Source organism: Pimephales promelas, chromosome 13, assembly GCF_988280905.1.
Source record: "Pimephales promelas chromosome 13, fPimPro1.hap1.1, whole genome shotgun sequence".
Taxonomy (NCBI): Eukaryota; Metazoa; Chordata; class Actinopteri; order Cypriniformes; family Leuciscidae; genus Pimephales; species Pimephales promelas.
The window spans coordinates 24,163,853-24,181,847 of record NC_142781.1 but is presented as its reverse complement, the minus strand read 5'-3'; the positions used below and the strand labels follow the sequence as shown (position 1 = coordinate 24,181,847).

Genomic DNA, 17,995 nt, shown 5'->3' with positions numbered 1-17,995 from the left:
GATAATCAATATATTGCTAGACAATCCTATATGACGATGCATCACGATATCTGTCTAACTATGAAAACAAAATGCCTGTCAAATGGTTAATTTCAGGTTTTCCAGACTTTGGACTTAAACATGACTGGGCATCTATTATTTTACTCGCACTGCTGTCTGACATCCTGTTAAAAACCAATTTTCTTTGGCTACTTAACAAATTTCATTCTTATGGTCTCAATTCCCTTATTTATGTGTTGAGCGCCTCCTCGAGGAGCCATGAAGAAGTGATGCTGGGAGCATGGAAATCTATTTAGAGCACCTTATTTTATTAATTAAAATATACATTTTTTCCGCCAGCATATCGATTCTCTTATCGCACAGATAAGGACAACAATTTTTGCCTATCTATATTTTGTCCCACCCTTAGTGAGGGTATGGTTAAACAAATCAGGCGGCAGGCCTATTCTTTATACAGTAATTGTCATGACATATTTAGGGATTGTGGGCGTTAACATGTATGATGAGAAGTTCTAGGAAAACTAAAGGAGACTGTGATATTTTGTTTCTGAACGTTGATGCATTAAACCTGTTTTGTGGTTGGCTGTTACTCATTATTCCGAGATCAGCAGATATAAATGCAGACATATTATGCAATCTACATTTGCACAGAATCGCAACTCAATAAACTTCTTCCCCAAAAGCAAAAGAAAACCTCAGTTCAGCCTCAACTTTCTACAGTTTAGTAGTTTTAATGCAGTTTGAATTATATTTGTGACAACCTGCAGAATTTAGCTGGTACATTTATCCAAAGTGACTTTTTGAAAAGTATATATTATTTTAAAATAAATTAAATCCATAATAAGAGATGCACCAATGTATCGGCCAGTAATCCGTATGGGCCAATTGTTTAAAAACAGCTGATGATCTGTGCCGACTAGTTCATCTTGTCAATATAAAGGGTGCGTAAAAATCTCGTTTTAACAGTTAAAAAAATGTGAGGTTAATGCAGGCTTTATTTGACAATATGAATCAGTGTTTTCCCCAACATTTGTGAGGGAACTGTAGGGGATTTATTTAATTAAATCATAGAATTTGCGTGCTATGTGACCATGTTTATTCATTTAAACAGTGGCTACTTCAAGAAAATATTTTACATCAAAGAGAGAATCTAGATTATTTAAAATTCTACTGCTGCTGTGTTATTGTTTAATCCTCAAGGAGTGCATGCTTCTCATGAATTCCTGGAATTAGTCACATATTTGTCACAGTGAAGAAGCATTGGATTCAGGGCTGTGTCCAAACTTCTAATGGCTTTCTACTCTTTACACTGCATTTATGTCTAATGAATGAATTAAGAATGAAATTTGTTTCCTTTGATTTGAGTACTGTGAAAAGAACAGTACTCTTATCAGATTCTCTGTATGAATACGTTTGCGCTGTTCTGTTTTAGATCAGTAAAGTATAAACGATTTTTCCTAAAAAAAAGTTTTCTCTCTTTGTAAGAGAGTTGACAGGGGAAGAAGTCCCTTTAGGTCCATAAAATAGTTTTTTTTTTCTTTTCTTTTTCTCAGTTGTGTAGAAAGGTAATCAAATATGTCTTTACCCTCTGAGGACCTTTGTGTCCCATAAAGCTGTATCTGAACAGGTGGGCTGAGCAAATGAAATATATGATTGTGTAGGTTTACTTGATTAGTCCATTTTGCTGTCAGAGGAAAATGCATCGTTTTTGTTTTGTTTGTTTCTCTTTCTCTTTATTTTGCTCAATCACTCTTTTCTTTCCTTGTTTTTTTTTCTTCAACGCATAACATTTTCGTCTCACGGCACAATGGCCACATCAAAGTTTTGTGGTTTGGCTCTTTGGCTGCTGCTTCGTATGTGGGAAGTGTGAATTTGTGGTTGGCTTTTTTGAACAGACCGTTTGTCATATATGATGTATTTTATTGTAAAAAGGTTCTATTGCTTATTGTGGGATATGTCTCTCTCCCAGTTGCTGTGACCTGTTCTTCTTCTTTTTGTCCCTGTCCTGGAAATAAACGGTCTTGAGGAAGAATGTTGTTGCCAGTCATTACACACCATGTTGAGTTTGGTCCATGTCGTGGGTGGCTCAGGACCTCGAGTAGTGTTGAAGTTAGTAGATTCTGGTTAACTGAGCTGTAATTAGATGATGTATTATTTTGTATACTTTTGAGAAGTCAACAGTGATTAAAAAAAAATACTCAAGCGCTATAGAACTGAAGTGTCTCCTGTTGTGTGCTACAGTGATGGATATCTTACTTCCTTTTACCAACTAGTCAACCCAAAAGACTAAACATTTTAGTAGTGATTAATATATCAACCAATGAATGTAGTTTCTAGCTGGACTTATCTTATTCTTAGGAGCAGTCTTATTTTTAGACTTGTATCATCTTCAAATTTTAAATATAACATGGTCAGACATGCGGCTTCAGCTTCAGTGCATTTCTAGATTCATACAATATCAACTTCAATTTTATTCTCATGTAGATGTTTCATAAAAATAAATTTCGAATTATACAAAACTTTGAAGCCATTTATAATTGTGTTTTTCAATATGACTAATTCATTCTACATTTACAATAAACTGCCGGGTGTCAGCTTTCAAATGAGATCATACTTGTGCTTTTAGTACAAAGGATTCATAATTTCATGTTTCAATTCATGTTTCTGTTTCAGTTTGGGTATGCCATTTCTTTGAATTTTTCAAAGCTTAATTGGTTAAAAAAAAGGTAGTTCAGATAGATATACATTACTAGTTGTGGACAGTAAAACAGCAACACACTGTGTTGGATTAAGGTTAGTATCTACTGACTGTATAAAGTTTGTATTTGGAAATGGTTCACCATAGAGCTCCAGTTACTGTCAAAGGGATAGCTTTGGGGTCTTTAAATGTTTGGCTTTTCTGTCTGGACAGCAGAGTTTGGGTGGTGCTGTTTGTGTGCTCCAACAGTGATTCATTTCAGCTAAATAAGACTCACTCCCTCTCATCTTTTTTAGAGTTCTCTACGTGGCAAACATTTTCTGTCATCTACATCCTCTTATAGATGCAGACAGAAGATGCATGAGCTTTGAATTAGCCCTTTAGTTAAATGCCCAGCTGGAAGCAGCAGACCCACACTCACTCACTTTAAGACTAAAGTATTGCAGCATTACCTCACTGGAGGCCTGGAATGTGTGGAATGATAAGAATATGGAAGGCATGTGCTGTACAGATGGAACTGAACTAATTCAGATTAAGGGCCACTGCTTCTCTCAGTGCTGGGACTCAGTTCCAATCTGAAGATAGAATGAAGATAGATGGCCTCTTCCTCATTTCTCAGTTTCTGAGCAAATTTCTTAACGTGTAAATATCTGTATGAACATAAAGATTCAAAACTGTCAGCATCTGGTGTGCCCACCAGCTGCTTTAAGTAGTACAGTGCATCTCATGCACATGGACTGCACAAGATTGGCCAGTTCTTGCTGTGAGATGTTGCCCCCCAATTGCAAATTCTCAAACACATCTGGGGGGGATTATGTTTAAATGTGTTTTGGCACTGCGAGGACAATCAGCCAAGGACAATTAACAATTAAGCTGGGCTCCAGACTTCAACCAAATGGTTGCATTTTGCAGTCCGTTCGACTAAATTTTGTTAGAGCTTGCACTGGTGGGACAACATCATTGCCCAACTGATAAGAGCCGCCATTTCTGTTGCATATGAAAAAAAAACATCAAAACGTCTTTATCCTTATTTCCAAGAAATAAACATACTACTTGCACCTTTGATACTGCTTTGATATTGTTAGTCCACCCAAAAAATTTAACCACACAAGAATAAACCTCATTGGTTCTCATAAGTCAAGCAAACATGCTTGAGCATCCATTTACCATATAAGATGTGTGCGTTGATGAATGTTTAGGCTATATGTAAATAAAAGCCAAAATCAAAGCTCTCCATCTTATAAAGCAATTGTATCTCCTCAAAAAATGTGGACTAAACCACTCAGTCATTTAACATGGATTAGTTTTGACTCAAACGAAAGGCTTGCGAATTTGGAGCAACAACCCAAGCTGCATGTACAATAATTGTTTATGGTTCAATGTTTTTCAAGCATGAAAAGCATTGTTTAAACCCTTTCAAATAAAAATATGTGAAGCTTATTGGGATCTTACTAATTATATTTAAAATATAGTAATACACACACACACTTATCTAAAGGATTATTAGGAACACCATACTACTGTGTTTGACCCCCTTTGGCTCCAGTTTGGAGTTCAGGAGATTGTCTTGACCAGGACCACACGCCTAAATGCATTGAAGCAACTGCCATGTGATTGGTTGATTAGATAATTGCATTAAAGAGAAATTAAACTGGGGGTGTTCCTAATAATCGTTTAGGTCAGTGTACATATATACATGCATACAAACATACATTCAGCGTGAGTGTGTTTTGTTTTTACATATTTTTTTTATATATATTTAAAGCTATAGATGCATTATATTTCCTCCTTGGTTGTTATTGTTACACAAATTACAGGTTTGGTTAGTTAAAATGTTTATTTATTTTTATAGTTCTGTAAATAAGAAGTAAGAAAAAATGTCTGCCTTTGTGCATATTTTTTTTTCTTTAATTTATGTTTGTTTTTGCCTTCTATATAATAAAATTATAAGCTGTGAGTCCATTTTAAGATTGGAATATGTTCTTGGATGAAAGTTTTGGCCCTTCCACCCATCACTCAGAGCTCTGCACAGACTTTGACCTGTCATTAAAGCAAGTTGCTTGACTCACCACCCAACCAACAGCATGTACTTGAGAAAATCTGTCTAATGGCAACAGCTAAAAGCCTTTGGCCTAGTTGCTCTTGTAAAGTTTTTATTTAGTCTTAGGATCTCTCTTTATCAAATGATTTTCAGTAAAGAGAATGTGTCTGTGTTGGTTAAAACAATCAGACAGAAATTGTTTTATTGTGCATCCAACAACATATATCTCACATATTCACATCATGTTTTGTCTAAAAGCTGGAGGTACTGTGAAGGTCAGCATATTGGAATGCAAAAGCTGGAATTTCTCATAGAGAGCTGCGTTCCGTTGGGAGTCTCAGTATTCTGAGATCATCTGTTTGGTGCTCTTTTGGAACGGATTGGTTAAGAGACATTTTATACAGAGCAAAAAAAAAAAAAAACAATCTTAACTTTAATTCTGTTGTATTAATCATAAAACGGGATTTATTTATTACTCCCAATTTATTTTCAGCATTGTTCTTATAGATTACAGCACAGCCCTAATTGCAAAAGTCCATGTCTGTATTCAAATTTTGCCAATCAGTATGAGGCCCTGCATGGTTTTCCCAGCCCTGGGCCATACAATGACAGGATGTATGTGTTTGTCAGCATGGTCCTGAGCAGGAAGAAGTCCTTTGTGCTTGACTTCATTCACCAGGACTCTAAAGGGCATCTAGTATAGCAGCATCCAGCCTAGCCCAGAACTGAAATACAACAAACACGGTCATAAATGTAACACACTCTTCCATTAAGGAAAAGAAACCATGCCACCTGCAGCTGCTGGGGTATTGATTGTTTTCTAAAGAAGCTAATCTCTGGTTTTGAGTGAAGGACCTTCCCGTTTTATGTGCTTTTTTTTTTGCAGCTGTCTGAGGTAATTCGCTGTTACGTGTGTCACAAGCTTGTAGAAAAATATAATGCATTCACAAATTAATATCCGCCTTCACATCAAGACGGTTACAGATGTCAGAGAAGGTTGTGAGGGCTGGTCAGTAAGGGCTTTTTTGTGTGTGTTTTTTTTTTATATATAAATCTTACAACCCTCTTTGGACACGCTGAAGCTCGAGTCGCCCTTGGCTAGTTTTCATTTTTTATTTATTTTACTCGCCAGACTTCTTGCATGGAATGCAAGAACAATGCAAACGAAGAAAATTCTACATAAATATAGAGTATAAATATAAATTTCAATAGAACAAAGATGCTAATTAAATAAGCAGTGCTTTCCAGGCTTAAATAAAGTACGCTAATCAAATGTAAAATAAGACTGCATAGTTTTCACTGTCTTAAATGAAATAGAGATGAATCCTTGTTGAAGTTACAAAAGTTAGTCAGTCAATTATTGCAGCAAATCTGTTGTTTGATTAATGGTACTGTAGTGTACATGGATACTCGCCAAGATGGATTTTTACAATTTTGTGTGAAATTGTCTGTGCAAGACCTGAAAGAGATTAGTATTAACGTGCTTCGGATGTTCAGTTTTCACACGTAAAAATTCTAACAGCATGCTTAAAACACATGCAAATGATAAACTTTTATGAAGACGCAGCACTGATCCGATTGTGGCAGTGAAAGTTTAGTCAACGGGCTTCTCTTTCTCTCACTTTGAGTGCGTATGTGTGAGAAAAAATGTACAGGGTGCATAAAGGCTCAGCAGGCAATGAACTTAGAATTGCGGCTTTTGCGCTAAACTTATTTTTTGTCTCTTAACTCAATTACAGGTGACTATAATAGTACAATTTACTAGCCATTGGCTAATTAAATACATTTTTAGTCACCTGTCGTGAAATTTGGTCGCAAATGCAAGTGATTTTCTCTCATTGTATTGGGTTGACTTCTATTTTCTTTATAAAAAATAAAAAATACATTTTGTTGTAAAAACAAAGATGTTATTACTTTATTTAATATTACATTAAATAATTATCATATAAAAATAATTACATATTATAAATATACTTTTTTCAGTGAAAATGATTGCATACAATTTGTACCATTACTGAGTGCTTTATGAGATTGGGCTGTCCTTGGCCCTTATACTTGGCACAGGAACCCATCTCAACACACTGACAAATTCACTGTAAACCAATAGCTTGGAAATTATAACTTTACAAATTCACAAAGCTCTGCAAAAATCCAATGATCGCAGCCCAGAGTTTTGTATGTGGAGTGAAAATAATGGAATGTGAGGGCTAGATGTTTAGTTCAGCTTGTGTGTGACTGTTGCAGCTTGTCGCAGCAGATGTGTAAAATGTGTAAAAATTCTCTTCTGAGTGTGTTAAGTCCTTGATGGCTGGCGGCGTTCTTGTGATCGTAATTAAAATCGCATTCCAGTGACAGGTTTTTAATGAAACTCTCCTACAGCTCCACGTGTGTTGTTTTTGTTTCTGAGGCTGTGAGGGAAGGGAGGCTTAATAATGAATGATGGAATTTATTTCAAACTTGTGATTTAAAGTTCTCTTTTTAATTTTTCTTTTTTTAATTAAAAGTCATCAAAGTTTGTCTAACTTATATATCTGTTTGTGCAGGATGGCTCTCTGGGTAATATAGATGACCTGGCACAGGAGTACTCAGAGTACTACAACACATACTTCAGCGACGTCAGCGATCGGATGGAGGAACTACGCAAGCGGCAAGTCTCTCAAGAGCTAGACATGGTATGTTCAGCCTAAAAGGTTTCCTGCACATTTCAGTCTTAATTGTACACCCGCATCTCTACAGCTGTGGATTGGATGTGTTTGGTTTGTAGAATGACCAACAATTCCATTTAAATCTGTCACTAAATAATTAGTAATAATTGTTTACATAATTTCACCATTGATTTAATTCATCTTAGTGTGTTTTAGTGTTGTCAAAAAACTCGGTACTTCGGTACCAAGTCGGTACTAAAAAAAAAAATGTTACGGTACCAGCTTTTTTAGGTACCGAGTACCAGGTTAATCCAGTTCTGTTCTAGACGCGATGTCTGAAAGGTGCACAGTTGCGTCCTCTTTATAACGCTGATATGGCTCTCTCTCTCTGAATCCACTTGTTGAAACGAAAGGAGGAAAGAGCCACATATGGAAATATTTTGGATTAGGCTAATGTCACGTTGCCATAAGAGGCCGATTACATGCAAATTCGCAATTTCAAATATAGGCGCGATTCAAGCGCGCTCATAATAAAAACTCGTTGGCGTTGCATAGCAACGACAGACGCCGCGTGAGAGCAAGCGCTTTGGAAAGAATAAGCACGCGCAAAAATATAATTAAAAAACACGCGCGACATGTGAACGGCCTCTAAAGTGCTTTCGGGGTAGTTTTACGAGTACATGAGCACAGTAGTATCCACCCGACACCAGAGAAGGCTACTGGTATTAGTATTGTCATTTAATGTCAGTGCCAGTTCTAGGCGTATTCTTGCCTTTATAACTCAGCAGGTTTAAAAAGCCTTTTTAAAATTAAATATGAATGCAGTTTTAGATTAAATAAAAGGACAGTTTGTACAAGTACAGTTTCCATACTTGTAACCGTGATAAACACTTAAATATATGTAAATTTAAACTAAGCTTTGGTACCGAAATTGGTACCGAGAACCGTGAATTTTAACTGGTATTGGTACCGAATACTGAAATTTTGGTACCGTGACAACACTAGTGTGTTTACTTGCTCAGCATTTGAAGCCAGATGAGTTAATCTGGCAGTCATCTGCACAGTTAACCACGTTTTCTGGGTAGGTGGAGTTTGCCAGTATTAAAGTTGTGCCCTCAGTACTTTTTATTCCCACGTTTAAGAAGTTTTACCCTTAAAGAAATTAATAATACTTTAGATAAATGTTTGAAATAATGTAAACACATGAGACACAATTTCCAGTCCTATCAGTAGCCCTAATAAAAGCTGTTTGTTGACATGATCAACTGACTACCATATTGACCAGAGCAACATAAAAAAAATGTTGTGACTTTGACAATTGTAATGTACTGAAAGATTTCCTGCTGTAGTTATGTTTATGCTTTCAAAGTGGCATTTAATGTTAATTCTTAAAGGGATACTCCACTTTTTTTGGAAATAGGCTCATTTTACAACTCCATCAGGGTTAAACATTTGGGTTTTTACTGTTTTCGAATCCATACAGCCGATTTTCTGATATTTAGAAGAATATCAGTAACCAGACAGTTTTTCTCATTGACTTCCATAGTAGTAAAAAAAAATGTACTATGGAAGTCAATGAGACCAGAAACTGTCTGGTTACTGATATTCTTCTAAATATCAGAAAATTGGCTGAATGGATTGGAAAACAGTAAAACTCAACTGTTTAACTCTGGGGGAGTTGTAAAATGAGCCTATTTCCAAAAAAAAGTGGAGTATCCCTTTAAATCTCAAATGATCTGGCCCATACTTTTTAATATAAATATATACAGTGGGGAGAACAAGTATTTAAAACACTGCTGATTCTGCAGATCATGCATTTCCTGTAGTTCTTGACACACACTGCAGCTGGGATTTTGGCCCACTCCTCCATACAGACCTTCTCCAAATCCATCAGGTTTCAGGGCTGTCGCTGGGACAATACGGACTTTCAGCTTCCTCCAAATTTTTTCTATTGGGTTCAGGTCTAGAGACTGGCTAGGACACTCCAGGACCTTGAGATGCTTCAACAGTTGTTTTAGTCATAAACTAAAACGATAGTTTCTGTTCCATTTATGTTCGAGGGACAGTGAACCACAAGCACAACTAATAACGAAATTCAGTTATTTCTTTCATCACTTGGTGCTACAGAATGGCCATTGTAAACCTATGAGCTAATAGAAGGAAACGCTTGTCTTAAACCATTACAAAATGAAGACGAATGTGTTCACCCCCTGCCCTCTCTCCATACGTGTTTGGATTGTCTGCGGTTCTGTCAGTGCTCCGCATTTCTCGTTTGCATCTCAAAGCGTCTCTGTTCTCAGGGATGTAGGGTAGTGGGCCACCCAGGGTTGCTAAGAAACCAACGGACTCATTATGACATGCAGCTGGGGTTGGCACAGTCCAATGAGGGGATTTTGAGAAAAATAAAGAAAACAACTGAAAGTCATGCTCAGCTGTGGTACTGACCTCAGACAGGAACCAGTCATTCTAAAGGTTTAGAGAACATTTTGCACGCTATTGTGTTGAATTATTTTGATGGATTCTCTCTCAATTCTGAAATGTACAGATACAGAATTCCACTGCGCACTATGTCCAGAATCACCTGTTACTTACTTGCATGGAATTAGCATTCCCTTGCTGAAAAACAACATATTCTTAATTAAAAGAATATTTTTAAAATTGCATTCAGATGAACATTATAAGAAACCCAAACTCGCAGCATATGCAGAGATGGAGTTTGTTATCCGAGCTGCTGAGACATTCTCCACGCATTTAAATAACAGTGCAACAGTGCATGTTATTGGAAACCCAAACAAATGGCACATGCAGAGATGAGGTCGTGTGGAACAGAATTTACTCTGAACAGGGCTGCTCTGATAAACATGTAACCTGCACCCTGAAACCCGCAGCGCATATATTTATTAAACTGAAACACAGCCTTTGTGATTTCACAATAGCAGTATGTTATATTATGATTTTTAAGTGGTTTTATTATATCGTGCAGTCTTTAAAAATGGTTCTCAAATTTCTTCTCTGTGCAATGTGCCAATTCCGGTGTTTTGCAGTTTAATCAACACTGAAAAATTGCAATCAAGGATTTTTCGATATCGAGTTCTCGAATTTAATCGAGGAATCGTGACAGCATTTTTTCTTTTTTTTTCTAAGTACAAATCCAAATATGTCTAATTTTGCTTTATTCTTTATGTCTAACTCTACTTTCATAAATGATTTTCTCTGTTTTATCCATCTTCTTGTTTAATCCAGTATCCCGCTCCACACCCTGCCCTGTGTAAATCTTACTAAAGCTAAAGCTGGTTAATACATGGCTGAGCACAGAACAAAACCTGGCTGTACTGTCCCACCTAAATCAGCACTGTGGGGTTCGGCTGTGTTTATTTAGTAATCGTGATTCAGTCCTCTTCAGTGCTAGTGTTCTTTTAGTGTGGGATTTATGAATATGATTCTTTTACTATTAAATTCCTGCTATTTGAGTTTATATTTACATTAATATCCCTGCCCTTTTAATTAGCTCAAACTTAAGATAGCCGCCAACAAAGGCTCAAGATAAAGCTCATGCGGTGGGAATCTGATCTCACTATGAATTGAGTTCAAAAATAGGTCTCCACATTCTGACTTTGTGAATGATATATCAAAGGACGTTGCGACAAATCAGGGCAGAGGGTGTTGTCTGTCAAAGGAGGCTTTAATACGAGGCTAATGGGGCTGAAGGAAGTGTCAAGTGGGCCGAGTAGGTCATTTGCTTTATGTATTTAGTGTTGTTGGTCTTGTGCCATTCTCGAAAGTTTCGTGGAAAGGAAATGGGGACATTGGAGTAGCTGCTGGCTGGTGGGAGATTCAGTTCATGGGAAGAGGGATGATATGGATAATCGTGGGAATTTTCTGAGAGGTGTTTTGCATTCTATGTGCGAGGAAAACATGTTTGTTTTGGTGCTCAACGCAAGTTGAACTGTTTTATTTAGTTATGCGGATGATTTTGGAAACTCTGTCATGAACTCAATATAATTTCCTTCCATATGTACTGTTATTCATGTATTTATTTATTGGAGTTTGGAACAATTTCTTAGCCTACCGAGAAAAAATAGAAGTTGTGAAAGAAAAAAAGTAAAAAGTTGACTCAATGTGTTTCAAGCAGAGTGGCTGCTGTCCAGTCTGGGGGCAGTAACAGGTGATTATCCTCATCCTGTTTGGTAGTTTAAAGGCCATATTAATGTCTTGATATTTCAGCTTTGCCTTGAGAGACATGACGTTTTTGTGACCTTTGAAATTTGGTCACTTAGGCTGTGTGTCCACCAAAGCATTTTTAGCCAGCTGAAAACACTAGACGCTCTGCTGAAGACGCCTTGCTTTGGGCTAGGGCTGTCAAACGATTAATCGCATCCAAAATAAAAGTTTGTGTTTGCATAATATATGTGGGTGCACTGTGTATAATTATTTTGTGTATATAAATACACACACATGCATATTATGTAAGCACAAACTTTTATTTTGGATGCAATTAATCGCGATTACTCGTTTGATGATGTATTTACTAGGGCTCTCACCCGATTAATCGCGATTAATCGCATCCAAAATAAAAGTTTGTGTTTACATAATATGCATGTGTATATATATATATATATATACAAAATAATTATACACCGTGCACCCACATATATTTTGTAAATACAAACTTTTATTTTGGATGCAATTAATCACAGTTAATCATTTGACAGCCCTACTTTGGGTGCTTGAAAGCGTTTTGGCAGCGCAGCGCTTTTTCCATTGAGACGTTTCGTTGCTATGATACATGATATCTGCTGCACAGTTTACTTGAAACTGATTTCGCAGATCATTTGTTTCATACTAAAAAATTATTTTCATCCATTTTGTTCGGTTAGCTCAGCTGGTTGATGTCGTTGTATAGAAAGAATGCTGTGACAGTTGGCCAATGCTGTTTAGACCCTCCTCCTCCTCCACTGTGATTGGACGGGTGGGTAAAAAGTGACAGTGATGAGCGCTTCGTTTTATCCAAAGTTGAACATTTTTCAACTCGGCGACCAGTAAAAAACGCTGGGCGCTTCAGTGTGAAAAAAAAAAAAACGCTCAGCGCCTCGTTACGCTCATGGCGTTTAAAAAAACGCAGCGCTCCCATTGAAAACAGTTGAAAACATATACCAGGCGCGTGGAAAAACGCTTTGGTGGACACACATAATGCTTTTACCATAATGCCATAATGCTATTACTGCCTGTCGTTGTCTTTCAGTCTCTTCTCTGTTCTTTCTGGTTCTTTATCTTCCTCATATCCTCTCACTAATTTCCATAAACACTGTCACCCAACTAACCTCTCTTCCAAAGGCACGTAACCCTGTATTAGAGGCCAAGTTGGCGATGGGCCCTCGCTTTCTCCCCTCAACCCAAGAGAGGGGAAAGGTCACCGTTTTTAACCAGAGGCAACACTGAAGGCTATTGTGAGTGAGGCATGAATGTTGTGGCCTATTCATACTTAGAATGAATATCTGAGCACATGCAATAATCCACAGTGAAGGACTATTCTCCTAAACCGCATCAAATGAGGCCCTTGGTTTCCCCTTCACTGCCAGCCTCTTCCTTTCTGACAGATGTGAAGTCCATATGCTATTTGAAGCTGTCTGTTACTTTCTCTTCTCTATTTCTTTTCTCCGGTTTAGTCTGAGGCATTCTCAAATGCCCTAGACATTCCCAAGTTCGACTTAAGGTTTGATATCGGTTTCGTTTCCTCAGATATCTCTACAGAGCTGACTGGGCCGTTTTAGGCTTCCACATTTGCTCAGCACTCTTCCTCTATCCCTCTCTGCTTTTATAAGAGCATCCCTGATAACAATGAGTTAAGAAAACATCCTCTACTGAGTGTGTTGCATGGATAAACCCCCATTTTACAAAGAACAAAGTAACCATGCTGCAATGTTTCTTTTTAGCCATTCCTACAGAGACGCTACCCTTTACTCCATTTGCCTGACAGAGTCTCTATTAGCAACACAAGTGTGTGGTGTGTTATTGGGTCTTAGCTTGAGCATCAGTTGTGAAGGAATAACAGAAAACATCAGGCTGAATGTTTCTCTTGGTAGATTTAAACATTAGACAATATTAACCATTAATATGAGTAATAAGAAGTCATGCAACAGTTAAAGGAGTAGTTCACTTTAAAAAAAAAAAAAAAAAAAACGTTTGCTGATAATTTACTCGCCCCCATGTCATCCAAGATGTCCACGTCCTTCTTTCTTCAGTCGAAAAGAAATCAAGGTTTTTGATGAAAACATTCCAGGATTTTCTCCATGTAATGGACTTCATTGGGAACCAAACGGTTCAAGGTCCAAATGAGAGTTTCAGTGCAGCTTCAAAAGGCTTTATACGACACCAGACAATGAATAAGGCTCTTATCTAGGACCCTTCGAGTCATGACTCGAAAAAAGATTTGTTCATTTTGATGAACGATTTTGAACAGGAGAGTCACGAACGCTCATCACGGAACAGAGCGAGGCGAGCATTTGTGCTTATAAAAACTTAAACGTTTTATTTATTTTTTAAATGACCGATTGTTTCGCTAGATAAGACCCTTATTAATCGTCTGGTGTCGTTTAAAGCCCTCTGAAGCTGCACTGAAACTCTCATTTGGACCTTGAACCGTTTGGGTTCCCATTGAAGTCCAATATATGGAGAAAAATCCTGGAATGTTTTCATCAAAAACCTTAATTTCTTTTCGACTGAGGAAATAATGACATGGACATCTTGGATGACATGGGGGTGAGTAAATTATCAGCAAGTTTTTTTTTTTTTTTTTAAAGCGAACTACTCATTTAAATTACACTACCAGCTAAGAACAAACATTTCCTAATTGTACTGAAGCTATCAGTTTAATTTATGTATTCATATATTTTATTTATTACTATTATTATTTATATAATGTACACTATTCAAAATGTTTAAGATCAGTACTTTTTCTTTTTATTCAACAAGGACACAATACATTGATCAAACATGAAAGTAAAGACTTACTTAAATGCTGTTATTTTCAACTTTCTATTCATAAAAGAATCCCAAAAATATATCATGGTTTTCACAAAAATATTAAGCTACACATCTGTTTGCAATATTGATAATAAGAAATGTTTTTTTCATTTTTGCTGAAAATTCAGCTTTGCCATGACAGGAATAAATAACATTTTAAAATAAAAATTCAAATAATAAATACATTTTAAATATATCAAAATATTGCATTTTAATAATCTCATCGATCAAAACGCAAACAGCTGAGCTGTTGTCATGCTACTAAAAACTTGTCAACTTAAGTGTTGCTTACGGCAGGTTACTCCACAACAGTAGCTTGAGGTTGATAAGGATAGGGGGAGTTCTACTTCAACAAGCTAATTCCGTAATTGCTCTTTAAGACTCATTTCAGTCAAGACTCTGACACAGACACACACCCTTTGTTTTGATGATTTTTAGCTTTTCCATCTCCCTCTCTTTCTCAAGCTCAGACTTGCTGTGGTTTACTCAAAGGCATGTTGTGGCAATTTGACTTAATTCCTGTTGGTCTGAAAGTAGGTCATGTTGTGGAAGTGAACCTTTGTTTAAGGGGGAACCCACGTACACGCACACCAAACACCAGGTGATGTGCAAAGATATGGAGCTCTCTGTTGCCCAATTCTTTCTTGACACAGACCACACTAACCCGTTTTAAAAGTGTGTGTTTTTTCCCCCCGTCCTGACTGGTATTTCCAGGTAGAAACCACATAGCTGGAATGATGGAATAGTGTCCATACAAAGCTTCACACACTGTGAGTTGTATGTGTGTGTTTTGTTTGTGTCACAGCAGTAGGAATGGTTGGTCTGGTTCTACAAGGAAACTTTCTCTACCTGCTACACAACTAAATTTCTCTCCTGATTGGGTAATAAGAGCCAAGGCTTTCCCCATGAGCTGACCACACAGACCTTTCAGCTGCCAGCCTGACTGTGTGTGTCCTGCCCTGCACACTGAGACTCTATATGAATGTGTGTAAAACACCTCATTAGCCTCCTTTGGTTTATTTATTTCCCCCAATGCTTCTGTGCCAGCCGGCCTGCCACATCTCTGTCTGTCTATATCTCGTTATCTGACAAATAGCTGCTCCAGAACCTATGATCTACTTGCCTGCATAGGCAGTTACCTTAGTAATCCGCACGATTAGTCAAAAATAAAATAGAAATAACGATATTGTGATTATTAAATCGCAAAGGCTGAGGTTGAATTATTTTAGTGCTGTATGTGTTAGAATGAAGCACAAAACTTTTATTTACAGTTCATTATCTAGTATTTTCAGTGTCTCTTGAGTCTGAGCAGACTTCTGCAAATGCTGTTCTATGCTCAATAGTTAATTATTTTCTTAAATACAATTTTTTTTTTCCAGTGAAATCTCAAAGTATTACATTTTCTAATTGTGTTTATTTTTATTTAGTATAATAATAGTGTATAAATTATAATGGGACAATTATAAATATATATATATATTTTTTTTTAAATAATAATAATACAATTATAACATTTATTATTATTGTACAGTTTTATTGATGTATAATCGCAAACCTTTTGGACCTTTCTGCCCTGTCTTAATATTACTCTGTCTGCTTGACAGAGTTCCTTAACATCTGTCAGATCAACATCTCATATAACATGTGTTTTTGTGAGCTTATACTCTGTTAATCTGTATGTGGTTGTGAGTGTATACAGTAGTGACAGTATGCTGCCTATTAAATCAAATTTATCTTCAGCGTGCAGAAGACCAAATCCAGTCATGCCCAGGCAATCACAGACACACACAGTCACTTATCAACCATCAGCTGCTGTGCCTCACAACATACTTTATATAGCCAGTCGTTAAGTGATTGTCTTTTAGCTCTACACTTAGACGTATACCATATATAGTGGTATAAACATTGACACACATTGAACTAAACTATGTCAAGAGGTACAGTGTCTGTCTAGTGTAGAACTGTGCTATTATGCGTGCTCTGGTGAAGGCTGTGAGTGTTGTTTAGTACTGTGTCAGTGAGTGCACACAGACACAGAGCGTCTCTTTGTGTGTCGTGTGGATATGTGTTTTGGATGACACGGGTAGCAGCAGTGTGTACACATGATTCAGTGTGTGCCAATGTAAGCATGTGCCCAGTGGGTATGGGGCAGTTGGTGATGCCGTGCTGCTGATGATACAGAACACAAACGTGTGTGTGTGTGTGTGTGTGTGTGTGTGTAAATAGGAATAACTTCAACTTGACCGCTGTGTTTTTGAGTGAGTGAATTCTTGTTTTGTTTTTTTCTGGATGGATCCAATTTTACAGTACAAAGTCTGATTTACTACTTAGTGGTGTGTTTGTAAAGTCCGGAAGTTTCTGAGCGCTAAAGCAGACGGATGGAGTGGTATAGAGACAAAACACACACAAACACCCTTCCTGGCTTAAAACATTGCTTCTCTCTGAAGAAAGTGCTTCACTTGCAGGAAAAGAGGCTTGAAGATTACTACTGTGATAACTGAGAGTCTGGACACAATTTTTCCAAAGTGCTCCACAAACACAAAAAGCCTTAGGCCATTTGTGATCAGATCCAGGTAGTTGTGTCGGGCCTCTTCCACCCAAATCTCTGTCAGCATTCTGCCATAATGCTATCTAAACTGTATTCAGCAATCTTTTCTGATTCTCCCATGCTAATTTTTATTTTAATATGATCTTGATATACTAGAGGTCAAGTTTAGGATTGACTAAACAAGGAATCTCCATATTGAGCACAAAATCAGTTCATTTTACAGAAGCCCAGGAGCTTTTTTAAACTGCTGATGCACAAAATTTCACAGGTCAGGGCATGACGTCTTGGATCTGAGAACTGAGCATTGTGAATGAGTAACCAGTGATAAAGAGTATATACTGGAAACAATAGGTTTTCCCTTAGTTCACATCAGCTTGCACTGATAGTTAACCTATACAATAATTCTGGGTTGTTAAAAACCTCGACTATGACATTGTGCGAGGGCACTTACCAGACGTAGATTCAAAGACTGTGGCCAGTAAAAAAGCAAGCAAACGACTTGGGGTGGCAAGATTCCTACACAGAGGTTGCGAAGTGCAAGTTTTTCTTGATTTACAGGCTTGTTACCCCTCTAAAATATGTATTTGAACTTAACACCGTTGATTGGGTTGTATAAAAGAGAAGTAACTTAATATCAGACCTGGTTTAGAGAACATAAGTGGTCAAAAAAGATCTCAACCAAAATTTTCAAATTCTAGATCACATTAAAGCCAGTGGTAAAAATATTTCGACTGAGATTATTTATGTTTATTAATTTATCATCCTAGGTCAAATGTAATTACACGTCTTTCACAACAATGTAACATTTTAAACAAGAGTGTATTTATTTATTTTGGTTTGTATAAAGGGGGAAAAACACTTAAACCAAATGTAGAGAACAAATGTGACCAAAAGAGATCTTAATGAAAAGATTTCAGTGAACCAAATTAAGATCCATATAAGTGCTTTCCAGTCCTCTGACTATTTTTGTATTATGATAAGGTGTTGTTTGAGGCTTGCTGGTTTGTAACAGGCTTCATGAGTGTTGTATTTCAAGGTTT

The 17,995-nt window shown here is 37.0% G+C and overlaps 1 protein-coding gene across 7 annotated transcripts in view; it reads left to right on the top strand.

Moving 5' to 3' along the window:
* Positions 1-17,995, top strand: part of sash1a (SAM and SH3 domain containing 1a) — a 206,053-nt gene that overhangs the window by 160,184 nt on the left and 27,874 nt on the right. For all 7 annotated transcript variants that reach the window (XM_039693450.2, XM_089118695.1, XM_039693457.2 and 4 more), the window contains exon 2: positions 7,283-7,411. In XM_039693450.2, coding sequence (XP_039549384.2) covers positions 7,283-7,411 — 129 coding nt within the window. The remainder of the gene's footprint in view (positions 1-7,282; positions 7,412-17,995) is intronic.